This window comes from Indicator indicator, chromosome Z (assembly GCF_027791375.1).
Source record: "Indicator indicator isolate 239-I01 chromosome Z, UM_Iind_1.1, whole genome shotgun sequence".
Lineage (NCBI taxonomy): Eukaryota > Metazoa > Chordata > Aves > Piciformes > Indicatoridae > Indicator > Indicator indicator.
This window is the reverse complement of record NC_072053.1, coordinates 64,037,426-64,050,633: the sequence shown is the minus strand read 5'-3', so window position 1 is coordinate 64,050,633 and position 13,208 is coordinate 64,037,426. Positions and strand designations below refer to the sequence as shown.

The window sequence follows — 13,208 nt, the reverse complement described above, 5'->3', positions numbered from 1 at the left end:
AAAAGGGTCATTAGTTTGTCGGGAGCTCCTTTTCATATGACGCCTGGGGTAGACAAACCTGCAGTTTGGAGTGATCTAGCTTCACCTGTGTAGCACCCAGACTGCGTAGTGATATGGAGCACCATTTCATGAAGCACTGCTGTTTTCTTGGTGACTGCTGTGTTGTCAGGAACAGCATCACGCCCTGAAGCTGTCCCTTAGATAATCCTTTTGCCCAGGAGGGCTTAGGCTGTTTAAATTCATAGCATTGCCTGTGCATGAAATATCTTCCCTGTGAAGTGCATGGGATGTTTCAACTACAAATTAAGGAGTTCCAATGATAAAACCCTTTTGAGTCCTGTTTAAGGCTGCATGGCTGTATTATATGGAAATTTAAGCAAGCAAAGTAGTTGTCCATTGTGGCTGACTGTGTCGTACATAGTTCTATTGGGACTGACAAAATATCCATTTTTGTGATAATCAAAAGAATTATTTTTCCTTCTGTAGGGAATTTGACACCGGAGCCACCTAAAATAGCATCTTCTGCAAGCCACCCAGATCTCTTAGGTGGATGGGATTCCTGGACAGATTCCTCAGCAATCAGCAATATGGTGCCACCACAGTTGAAGCCTGTTTTGGAAGGTGTTTTGAAATTAGTTTATTCCATTACAGAGAATAAGGAATACTCTAGACTTGTTCAGCTTGAAACTACTGAACATTTATTCATACCTCATTGCTTTGTTGCTTAAGGGACTCCATGCTCTTGTGTTTGAATGCCCCTTACTCTCAAAAACTACAGCAGTTCAAGGCAGAGGAATCAAGTATTGTTTCAGGGTTTTGTAGTAATGGGAATTCTTTTCATGGTGAAAGATGTCCTGGAGCATAATGCTGGGGAAGTTAACATAAGGTGTTGTGGAAATGTGCTTCAATTCATTCTCTGAATTTCCAAATATATCAAGTACATGATACTTTTTCTTACTACACAGGACAAGCTTTTACCACAGGGAGCCAGTCCAGTGCATCTTCAGGTCCCACTTTCAGCCAGGATAAATCTCAGAACTTTGATCCTTTTGCTGATCTTGCCAGTCTCGGATCTGGTCTTCCAGGTAGGATCTTACTGCTAAGAGACAAAATGCCTATATAGTTTGATTTGGGTTTTGTACCAATAAATGTAGCTAATACCTTATATAAAGGAAAGTGTTTCATCTTGATTGCTATCAACTTGAGGCAGGTGCTGAGAGCAAACCAGTAATGAGAAAATACTTAATCTTTTCAGAGATTGGGTGAAACGTCTGGCATGGTGCTTCAGAAGATAACCACAGCTGTGATTTAGAAACAGTGATTTAAATACTTAAAGCTTCAGTATCTAGTTGACAAAGTACGAGAAACTAGGGATTGCTGTCCAGTAACTGAGCATGAGGTTTCTTACCTAGCATTGGTTGATAATGTGCTGTGACATATAAAATGAAGGCTGGACTAAATTCTTTGATAGATCCAAAATGACAGTTGTTTTCCTTAAGTTCAGTACTGTTCTTTAAATTCAGTAAGCCTTCACAGCTCTGCTACTCAAATCTGTCATGTTAGTAAGATGAGCATAAATCAAGCCCATACTTGTACACTAGTACCTTGAGGATTATGAACGTTTGTCAGTTTGCAGTGGTGTGGCAAGAATTTATGGAAGATGAGACACATTGCAAGGTACACTTGTCCCAGGATGTTATGTTCACCCCAAACATGGGAATTATCCCTGCAGCATTCTCAAACAGCAGAGAAATTAAGGGCAATAAAAAGAGCTGAAATCCTTTCATTTCAGGACCACACTACCTTAGCAAATGGTTGGTTTGTAGCTGTAGTTAAACAGGACTAGCTGCTAGGAGTCCCAAGGAATGATGTAGAACAGCCAGTAGTTGCTGATTTGCAGAAATGTGCTTTTCCCTTTGCTTGTAGCTGTATCCTGCTGTCTTGATAGTTAGCTTTGTGTATTAATGGAGTATCCTCCTGGTGAAATTTTTATGTAAGCACAAGGTAGCATACAATGTTTGTCTTTCTTGTGTCACCTGTGCATAATTACTTCTAACGTTCTAGTGCTGGAGCAATGCCAGTAAGGCTGCTTTGCAGCCACCATTTTACAAGTGTTTCCTAGTTTAATTATTCAGGTTAATACAGACTTGTTAAATCTATAGACAGTGTGTCAGTGAAAAAATCAGTTTATCTTTTACTTGGAGATGCAGTTGTAGCACACACTGAACCAGTGGGAGAAATTTGTTAGTCCTTGAGTTAACCCTCAATAGGAAAAATGACTGCATTAAGAAGTATCTGGATGTCACTCTTCTGGTTAACCTTCTCAGGTTTGAACTGGATGTTTAGGAATTTGTAAAAACTGGAGTTCAGACTCAGTGTTGTATTTTCTGTAGGAATGTTTTGGCCTTCACATACAAGGCACTAGTCTAGAAGAAGACTTACGACAGAGAAAGCTGCTTGATTTGGAATGCTGTATGAACAGAAAAGAAGCAATAGCTAAAGGTGGTTAGTGGTAGTGCATTAGGCTGGTGGTAGGATACCAGTGATCTGTGACAGCTGGTGTTCTCACACTCTTCATTTCAAGAAAGGATCTTGTACCAGAAAGCAGGATTGTGGTGTTCAAAACTTGCTGCTAATAAGGCATTGGTTTTCCCAGGAGAATTGGTTGGCCTTGAAGACTGAAATAATCAATGTAGAACACTTTGAAAGAGTAGTAGAATTAAAGTTTGAGGTGATGTACTCTGACTAGTAACAGGAATTCTTTTCTGTAAATATCACAAGTTAGAAGTGCCTGAAGATTGAGCAGGCTATGCAGTTTGATGCTTTCATGAAAAGACAGTGCAGTCCTAGATTTTGTCAAGTGTTACATTGCCATGCTAAGATTTAATGTGTGATATTTAGATATGTAGTATGCTGTCTTGTACATGTCCCTGGGGAGACAGCCTCTTGTGTAAACTGTTAGAACTGTGAGCAGCAGCTAAAGAAGAGCTATCAGGAGGTGTAAGGAACAAGCTTTGGAAGAGGAGACCAAATTTGTATTGCTGTGTGTACCCTGACAAGCTCAGGAAGTTGGGGGTTTTTCTGAGGCTTTAAGGTAAAAAAAAGCTGTGGATAACTAAGTTTAAACTGGCTTGGGATATTTTTGAGCTGGAAGTTAGGTTCCAATCAGCAGCAGCAGCTCAATGACTTCTATGGAGATGAAAATACTAATTCACCTTCCTCACAGAAATAATGAGATAGGATTTGTCTTTCAAGACCAAGTTTTGAAGTGTCAGTATTTCATTCATATTATACTTCCTGGCTGACTTCAGGTGTGTAATCGTATTTGACACACTAGTCTTGAATTCATATTCTGTCATTTTTAGGGATTCCATGGAATCACAGAAACATTTAGGTTGGAAAAGACCCTCAGGATCACCAAGTTCAATCAGTTACTCTACAAGGTTCACTCCTAAACCGTATCCCCAAGCACCACATTCAAATGACACAGGCAGGGTTGGTGACTCAACCACCTCCCTGGGCAGCACATTCCAATGCCTGACCACTCTTTCTGTGAAAATTCTTTTCCTAATGTCCAGTCTAAACCTATCGAGTCGCAGCTTGAGGCCATTCCCTCTTGTTCTATCACTAATTACCTGTGAGAAGAGACCAGCACCAGACTCTCTACAGTGTCCTTTCAGGTAGCTGTAGAGAGCAATGAGGTCTCTCCCCTCAGCCTCCTCTTTTTCAAACTAAACAGCCCCAGCTCCTTCAGTTGCTTTTCATTAGATTTATTCTCCAGGCCCTTCACCAGCTTTGTTGCCCTCCTCTGCACTTGCTCCAGCACCTCCACATCTCTTTTGTATTGAGGTGCCCAAAACTGGACACAGTACTTGAGGTGTGGCCTCACCAGAGCTGAGTACAAGGGGACAATCACTTCCCTACTGCTGGACACAGCATTTCTGGTACAAGTCAGGATGCCAGCATTGGGAGGCCTTAATCTGTGTTAGGATGCCATAAGTGTCATATAAAATCTTTCGTTTCAAAAAAATGCAGATGTACCTAAATTCAGCCATCTTGCTGGTTTTGTCCCTGTGATGGGTATGTGCCAGAATTTCTAGGAACCTTTCCAAAGGAAGTCAGTCAGTGTTCTAGTTCGATTCCGAAGTGGGTCTGGTGCCCCCAGACCTGTGGACAAAAGCACTCACTCACACACTCTCCAATAAGCAAAGCATACAGCCTGTCCCTGTATTGAGTCCCAAATACACACCAGCCTGAATGTAATCATGGAAGGGAGGGTCCAGGTGCTACTGCTTTTCCCCATGGTGGCTGCACTGGTTGGAGGTTGATAAGGAGGAGCTCTTCACGGGTGTCCCTGTGGGGGCAGCATAGGCCCTCAATCTTACAGCTGCCTGAGCTCCTGGGGAAAAGTCTCCCCTTTTGTTGTACAGTGGTCCAGCCCCAGTGCCTGCACATTTGGTCAGAACATGCAGGGGGAGATGCCAAACCCACTTCCACGTACATACGAGTGAAGGTTCCTGCACATGCATCTGCTAGGTTTGGGGGGCTGAAGGCGCTGGCAGGGGTCATTACTAAAGTTCCAGCTGGTGTTTTTCCAACCAGCCTTGCTTTCAAGACTGCCTCCTGCCAGTTCCTTATCTCTTGCCTACGCATTTGAAAATATTTGTGGGCCAGCAACAGACCGTTCCCCAATAATGTGTTCTGATACATGGCATGTTAACCTGTCCTCGTACAGTCAAGAGCAATTTAATGGTGGCCTACTTTAGAATTAAAAAATAATCTCAGGTTTATTCTCATCAGTGAGGCAAAAAAAATGAATAATGAATTCAAAAGGATGGAACTTTATTCTGTTCCATTTGTTTACAGTGAGCATTGCAGAGTGGGGAAAGGCCCTGTATGTTCTGCCGAAAGTGAGCTGCAGGAGAAGCTACTGAGCAGTGCTGTTTGTACTAACTTAATGAAGGAAAATAGGATATTAAAAATTGAATCAATATTGTGTTGACAGAGGCCTGTAGATCACACCAGAGTGGTTACAATGGTACTTCCTGCAGGATTCCATGCTTTCTTATCCCTGCTAATGCTGCTCTAAGATAATCCTCTCATTTTTTTATTAAACAGTAGCGAAAGAAGTCAGTAGAGACTTTGAAAGCATTAACTTGTAAACTTAATATATTAAATTTTCCTGATCTTATAATTAGGTTTTCAGTATCCTCTGTCCTATTAACAGATGTTGAAATGTAATTAATTGGGAGGCAGAAATGCTGTCACTACTAAATTAGTTTCTGGCCTTACACATACCTGGCTAATTAGACAAGAATGAATTCTTCTGCCAAAATGGAGCTGAGAACTTGAGTTGTAAGAATCTTGGAGACTTTCAATAATGGCTCAAGCTTTGTGCCATCAAAATTACTTTGCAAAAGAGGATCTTCATTTTACAGATGCTTTTCTAATATTATTTTTCTGGTATAGTGGCATCACTGTAAATTATATGGCTAGAAGTCAAGACCAAGCTGTTTTACTTGTATTAAACAGCCTGACTGTCGTGGATAGGGGGATTAGGGATGGAGGATGGTGATTATTAATTATGACTTATGAAAATATGAATTATGAAAATTGTCATTTATTATTATGAAGAGTATTTGATTAATACTTTATATTGATTCAGATGCACGGTTGTAATAATATAGGCCATAACTGATATAGTATTTACAATTATACCCAATTATAATATTTACAGTCAATTTCTAATTAAGGGAACAAAAGGGTGCAGTTCCGCCGCTTGTCCACTAGATGGAGACTCGACAAGGTTCTTGTGGCTGCTAACTATGCATAGAGATATTTATAATGTTATCATGAGGCAAGTTAAGCTAGAAATATCATGCGGCTACGTGCGGGCGCTTTGAATAGAAGGCTACTGGATGTTATGAAAGATACATTCTGTCTCTCTGTGTAGCGAGGCAAGTTGCTGGGTCACTCTGGCTTGCTGCTTATCTGCCTGGGACTCATATCCGGGCGGCGACCTTTTCTCCCTCCCGGCTCTGTGGGAAGGGGCAAGGTTTGCTTTCTCCTCCCACGGTCTGCAGGAAGGGGCTGGCTTGGTTTTCTTCTCCTACGGTCGCGGGGTTGGAGAGGCTCCCGGAACGGAGGATCGGCTCCGCAGGGCAGGTCTTTCGGGGGTTGGCCCTCACGATCGAGCGGCGGCTCCCAGTAGATGGGTTTCAGTGGGGGGGTGCGGCAAAGCTATGCTTTTCCCCCTCGGCACGGCTCAAAGTGAGCTGACACTGCCAAATATCAGCGACTGCTTTCCATTTAAATTACAATTCGGCACTTGTTGCCTTTGACTTCAACGGAGAGGCTATCTTTTGCTCTCTTTTTCCCTCAGGGAAATCCCGGGTGCTTTGCCCTGGTACGGGCTGCGGAGCGGCTGGAGTGGCTACAGTGGGTGGCTCCTTTTCTCTCCCGCAAATGTCGGGGGCTACGCGAGATGCATTTCTGCTTATTTGGCTGCTTATTGCCGCAGCAGGCTTGTGCTTTGTCCTTCCCCCTTTGGGTTTTAGCTTACCCTCTCTCGGGGCTTTCCTCAGTCCTTTCGACTGGGTTTGATCTCACCCTCTCTCGGGCATATGATGCTGAGATTCTGCTATCAGCGAAGGGGTCTCCTTTGCAGGTTCCTCGAGCGGCTCGGTGGGCTGGCTTCTGTATTCGCAGAGGCTTCCAGTATGCTTGCGTGTGAGAAAGCTTACAGCTTACGCATCGTGAGTTACATAACAAGTGAAAGCAAAAGGAGAGAGCAAAGTAGTAGACAAATGGAGTAATACTTATAGATTCTCGAGCCTGGAGCTAGCCAATGGGCACACTTGCCAACAACCTGCTTCCACCTATAGAAAAGGTGAAGCTAGAATTATGCCCTTAGATGGCAAGAGCATAGGCATCCCATTGAGATGTGTGCCTGCAGTTGTTTACCCCTGAAGAGACAGGCTGGTGCCTGAGCCTTTTGTCCTCCTCTCCTGAAAGGAGGGTGGAAGGGGGGACTTACCAGAACATGTTGGGACAAGTTAGCTGGTATCTGGGGGCATAATTCTGGGCATGTGATGCCTTCACTACACTGATAAATACTGAGCTGAACAACTAATTCAGTATTTATTGTTAGGTTCCTCCAGTGGTGGACTTTCAAATAGTGGCTTTGGTCAGAAGACTGCTCCATCTCAGAAACTGGGAAGTCAGTGGCAGAAATCCACAAAACCACCAACTACTACTTCATGGCAGTCCCAAAGTAAATCCAGCACAGCAGCTAAACCAAATTACACAGTAAGCTTTAGTGTCATTGGAGGACGAGAAGAAAGAGGAGTGAGAACCCCAAGCTTCGGTAAGTTTCCAGAGGGCATTACTTATAATGGCCTGTGTGAAGTTGGTCAGGTGTGCTGTTAGAGGCAAAAACACTTGTATTTTAATCTTTTATCTATGTTTTGGTTGTGTCTGGTAGAAATCAGAAAAGAGCTTGGCAAATCTCTCCTGGTTTTGCAAAGCTACACTAGAATAACATAGAGATGAGTTGACCATGGCTTAAATGTTTGCAAGTTAAAGCCTCAAGGCTATATTGACTCCCACATGGGTACTGGATTACAAAGGTGAATTTGACCCACCCAGGGAGAGGCTGCTTCATGATAATCCACTTGTGATGCACAGGTAAAAGGATGCAACACTTTCTAGATGAACAATAGTATCAAGTATTCAGAAAAGTTGGGTTAAACTTGCTGGAAATTCTTGTGTTTCAAACAGGGGTGGGGATGGGAGCAGCAGGTGGCATTGTTCTTCAAACCATCAACCTTCACATTGTTCTTCAAACCATCAACCCGCATGGGAAATTTTATTTTTTCAGTGTGTTGATATTAGGATTATGCCTCCCTTTAGCTTATAACTGAATAGCAAGTGCTTATGTTCATCTGTGTGTATCTGGCAAATGGTGACAGGATGAGAGACAGTGGGCACAAGCTGTAGCACAGGAAAGCCAAATTGGAGATGAGGAATGAAAGATTTCAGTTAGCATCATGAAATGCTAACCGCGTGCAGGGGATGTTGTTTCCTCATCCTTGCAAACAGATGGGCTTCAGCTGGACAAGGATTTGAGAAATTTTATCTAGCTGTCCCTGTTTTGAGTAAAGATTTGACTTGGTGACTTCCAGAAGCCTCTTCAAAACTCCTTTTTTCCACAGTTCTCTGAAGTTTTTTGGTTCTATAATGACTATTCATGTTGATATTTTACGGCTTTGTTGTCCCACGTAAGTTTCAACATGCTTGAACACTGACTACATACTTCTGACTATTGACTGTGGAGTCACATGGAAAAGCTGCTGCAAAGCTGCTGGAATTACTTTGTAGTTGCAAAATTGAACCATTTCCAAAATCCAATGTTAGATGCATACTTCCTCAAATCTACAGGCAAGAGTTTAGTCACATTTATGCACATGTGATTTTCTGTTCTGCTGGACTGAAAGGTTGCCAGTGATGCCTTTGGTTAGTCTTGTGGAGTTTATCAAGCCACTTAAGGATATTTATATTTAAATGGCATAGAGGTGTGTCTAAGTGTAATGTACTTCCCCTGCTAATGCATTTTTCTGTGTAACTTTTAATTTAACGTTTTTCTCCTTTTACAGGTCAAAAGCCGAAAGTTTCAGAAAATGATTTTGAGGATCTTTTATCTAATCAAGGATTTTCAGCTAAATCTGATAAAAAGGGACCAAAGACCATTGCTGAGATGAGAAAACAAGAAATGTCTAAAGATATGGACCCCTTGAAACTCAAGGTTGGTCTAAAACTGATTCTGATTTATGTGAAAATCTGAGTTTATGGATTAAAAACTGCTGGTAACAGAGCAATAGTATATAATGACTAGCAGAGCAAACTGATAGAGCGGAGGGAAATTTTATCTATATTTATGTTGTATGACTGTAGAAGTTACTTAGGCATGAACAAGATTCAGCAGGCAATAAAGCAGCAGTGACAGTGATATGAAAACTGTATGAATGGAACACAAGTTCCTGTTTTGTTCAGCCTGCTTGGAGGACTTCAAGAACCTATTTTCTTGTCAGAGTCCATTTCTTGAAGCCAGAACTGGGTTTTATTGATGTATTTGGCTGATAACACACAACTACAGTTTAAAAACTGGGCAGTTGAGACTAGCTGTCTTCAGGATGACCACTTAATTGCATTCACTGGTTAACAAGTGCTGCTGCTGTCTTAAGAAATCAGGGGAATATGCAGTTCTGGAGATGAGCTATTGAATAGTCTGTGGGGTGGTCCCTGATCAACTCTCCAGATTTTTTGATAACATTGTGTATTAATATACTTTGTTTTGTAGTCTCTATGGTGTTTTAGAAAAGATTATAAAACAGCTTTGGAGGGATGCTGAAATTAGTTTTCACAAAGTGCCTTACCTGAAGAGAGTGTGCACAGCTATCATGGGTACCTTTTAACACAAATCACCACAAACAGAAACAAATACAGATTTTTATTTACCATGCTTGTTGCTGACAGAAGGCAGGGATTTTCATATTACATAATGCAGTGTTCAGTGAAGATTCTGTAACTGTATTGTTGCTCCTTCAATATTGCTGTTAAAGTCTGTGAAATGGTCCATTAAAGCTGGTTAGAACATCTGAAAGAATGCTTCAGTTTGTGCACCCCTGCACAGTGCTTAAGTAAACATGAACTATTGATACATGTGACCTGAAACTTCTGTGCAAATGAAGTAAAAATTTTATTAAATTAGTGTCATGCCCTGACAGGGTGTTTAATGTAATTGTAACAAATGTTTTTAATTGCTCCTGTCAATTCCCTTAGCATAATTTTACCGGGTTTTGTAATACGCAACTCTCTCACTAATTACTCTTGCAAAGACTGAATTTCTGTAGTGAACTAGTAACAATGAGCTACTCCCTAGTGGCTGCTGAAAAACACCACTTTTGAGTGGCTAATCATACAGGTACTGGGAAGAAGTATGTAGGATCACAGCTGGACTTGGGAGATGAATGCAGCAAGACAGCTGCATTTGGGTCTTAATCTTGTAGTCATGTACAAAGTGAAGGTTAGTTCTCTAGATATTGAGAGAGTGTTCACAGTGCTTCTTTCAGTTGCTGTAAATTCTGTTTTTCCCAGATTCTTGAATGGATTGAAGGAAAGGAGAGAAATATCAGAGCGTTGATATCCACTCTTCATACAGTGCTTTGGGAAGGGGAAAATAAGTGGAAACCAGTCAGCATGGCAGATTTAGTAACTCCTGAACAAGTAAAGAAGTACTATAGGAAAGCAGTGCTTGTAGTTCATCCAGATAAGGTGAGTCTGATCTTCTTTCCCGTAGAACGAATACAAACTACGTTTACCACACCATACTAGTTACTGACAGATGCTGTAGCCTTGCTTCTTGATCAGCATCCTAGATACTCTTCACTTTCCTTCCACTGTCTTGTGAATTTGGTGTCCTACTGCATTCAGGTAGTACAGGATTTTTGTTGTCATCCTGACACAGGGCAAAATTGAAGACATAAACATAAACTAAGGAAAGATTCTGTATGGGTTGTACTGGACACTAAAGACAGTAATACTGAGTTCTGGCTGGCTGCTGGCACGTTTAATGTCAATTAGTGAAATCTGCTTTATTTCTACTAGCTAATTCTTCACATCTTTTAGGACTCAGAGGCTGCCACAGCAAAACAGTGGGGTGGGAAAAACCTGCTGAACCTCATTTACTAAACAACTTCACTAGGAACTGGAAAAAATAAACTTTGCTAAAGTAAATAAATCAGAGGTGAAAAATACTTGTTGAATGTGAAATTCCAGTTGTCTTTTTAAATTATTTCATGCATTCCTTTGCTGCTTAGTCTCCCAGTTGATCAGAGTCATTAGTTTAGGCTTTGTTTTTGATAGAAAGATGAATGTTGGATACACCTGATTTGAATTTCCAAGTTTTCCCTCACTGTTGATTCAGGCAGCAGTAGTTTTAAGTCCCGGGTCTTCTTGTACCAGAACAGAAAAACAAGACATTTATCTTTCTTCTCTTCCTTTCATCCTTTGCTGTTCTTGGCCATGTGGTTTTCTCCACCTTTGTAGTGTGTTTTGGCACTTTCTGTAATCCCTGTAGTGAGTCGGTGTCAGCACATGCAGCTTTTACAGGCATTTTATTCTTTGGTGGGTTTTTTTTTTCCTTGGTGGTTTGTGGTTTTGGTTTTTTATTGGTTGGATGGTTGGTTTTGGTCTGAACTTTGAGTTAAAGCTGTCCCTAAAACAGTCAGTAGAGTACTGAAGGTGGCAAAAGCCAGGTAGCAGAAGGGGAAGGACACTGGAGAGGGTTCTGGAGCTTCCTTCTGAAAGTTGGGAAGTTCCTGTTAAAATTACTCATCTGGAAGAACTTGGATCATTACTAACAGTTAAGGCTGGGTTGACCCAGAGGGAGGACTGCTACGAAACAGGCAGAGAGTCAGGAGCATACTGGCTTTGTTTGCCTGTAGAAGCAAACGCACAGGAAGAACTATGTTTGTTAATACAGATTCTTAACATTGTTCACAATTGGCAACAGACTTTTGCCAGGAAGTCCCTGGAGGAACTTCAAAAGGAGTCATCTTAAATAGTGCTTAAACTTTTTATTCTTGTACTTGCAAAGTCTGTCAGGAGCAATTCCAATATTATAAATTTGATCATTAACTAATACTGACTAAATCTATTTATGAGAAGAATAGTGTAGAAAATGGGTTTTAGCTAAGCTTCAGGTATTGATTATTCGCATTAAATTCAAAGTAATGTAAGAAAACCAAGATTTTGGCTTCCCTTAAAATACTCATGGCAAACTTTGGTTAAGACTGAAGAGAGCCATGTCAGCAAAATTACATTCACACAGCAGTCTAAAATTGTTGAAAAAGAGAGGAAATATCTCACCCTTGTTACATTTTCCAAGTAACGTACTCCCTAATATTGTTATGCTTATAATATGTTCTGTTCTGTTTTCAGGCCACAGGACAACCTTATGAGCAGTATGCCAAAATGATCTTCATGGAATTGAATGATGCATGGTCAGAGTTCGAAAGCCAGGGGTCAAAGTCCCTTTTCTAAAGAATCACCCTTTACAGAACTGCTTCCAGAAACTAGAGCTGAGCGTTGTTGTGACTTCCTTGCACCCATGACTTATGAAGTGCTTTTCCACGATTTCAGTGCAGTTTCTAGTCATGCACTTCAGTGTGGTATCTTGTGAGATGCAGAGTACAAAGCATTACCTAGATGCATTAAGAAAACAGCTGCTCAGTGCTTGAAGAGATCACAGTGTGAAAGATTTCTATCCAGTTTAATAGACCTTTAATCAGGATCCCTGATTTCCAATAATAGTAGTATTAATGACAAATCATTCCAATTTTATTGATCTTTGCTTTACCTTTCCCAATTTGTCTGTTACTTTTAGTAGTTTTGTGATTCAGTTTTGATGTTTGGTGGCTGTCGCCTTATTCAAAGTGCTTTAGTTCCTCAGCAGTGAATTTGCTTGGCTCATCTCAAACATGAAGGTGTATATTTTTCAGCTGTATTTTATGTAATCAATCTGATAATCATTCTGTAAATAATGTTTTCCACCAATACCTATGTTCCATGCAGTAAAGTAACAGTTGTTTACCCAAAATCCCCCAAATGTGGGAAAGTTAGACAAGGTTGTTCTTGATTTTTTTTTTTTTTTTTTTTGGTGTTTGGGGTTTTGGGGTGTTTTGTTTTGGTTTTTTAGATTTCTTTTTTACATATCATGAATCTAGAAACAAACCTTGACTTTGAGGTCTTCATATTCCTGCTGTTTTGTTATTTATTATGAACCTTTGGAAGGCAGTACTCTGACTGGTGTTCATTTTTCTAGATCTTTAAATGGCTTCTTTTGCTTCCAATTTCAGTGGAACATTCCTTCCATTGGACTTCAGATACTCTGATAAAAATAATGTTATTCTGAAACTTGAAGTGTAAGCACAAAACATTTTACTCAGCATCAATTTGAGTAAATACTACATTACTCATGATCATCTGGAAAGCATTTAAAGTGCTTTCACACATTTTGCTGCATGTCTGAACTGTGTTTTTTGAGATGTGCTTGACAGGGTATGTGAAAACATGGGGTGCATTGGCAGACTTGCATTTCTGCTCACCTACCTGCCATGCACTGGCTCATGCAAGATGAGCAGAGACAA

General features: G+C 40.9%; 1 protein-coding gene across 1 annotated transcript in view; it reads left to right on the top strand.

The window, feature by feature from the left end:
* The window catches only part of GAK (cyclin G associated kinase), a 75,056-nt gene extending 62,380 nt beyond the window's left edge, over positions 1–12,676 (top strand). The window contains exons 23-28 of the mRNA XM_054397987.1: positions 487–621; positions 966–1,085; positions 7,151–7,366; positions 8,655–8,803; positions 10,156–10,332; positions 12,001–12,676. Of these exons, the coding sequence (XP_054253962.1) occupies positions 487–621; positions 966–1,085; positions 7,151–7,366; positions 8,655–8,803; positions 10,156–10,332; positions 12,001–12,102 (899 nt within the window). The 3' untranslated portion in view covers positions 12,103–12,676. The remainder of the gene's footprint in view (positions 1–486; positions 622–965; positions 1,086–7,150; positions 7,367–8,654; positions 8,804–10,155; positions 10,333–12,000) is intronic.
* The last annotated feature ends 532 nt before the right edge of the window (positions 12,677–13,208 follow it).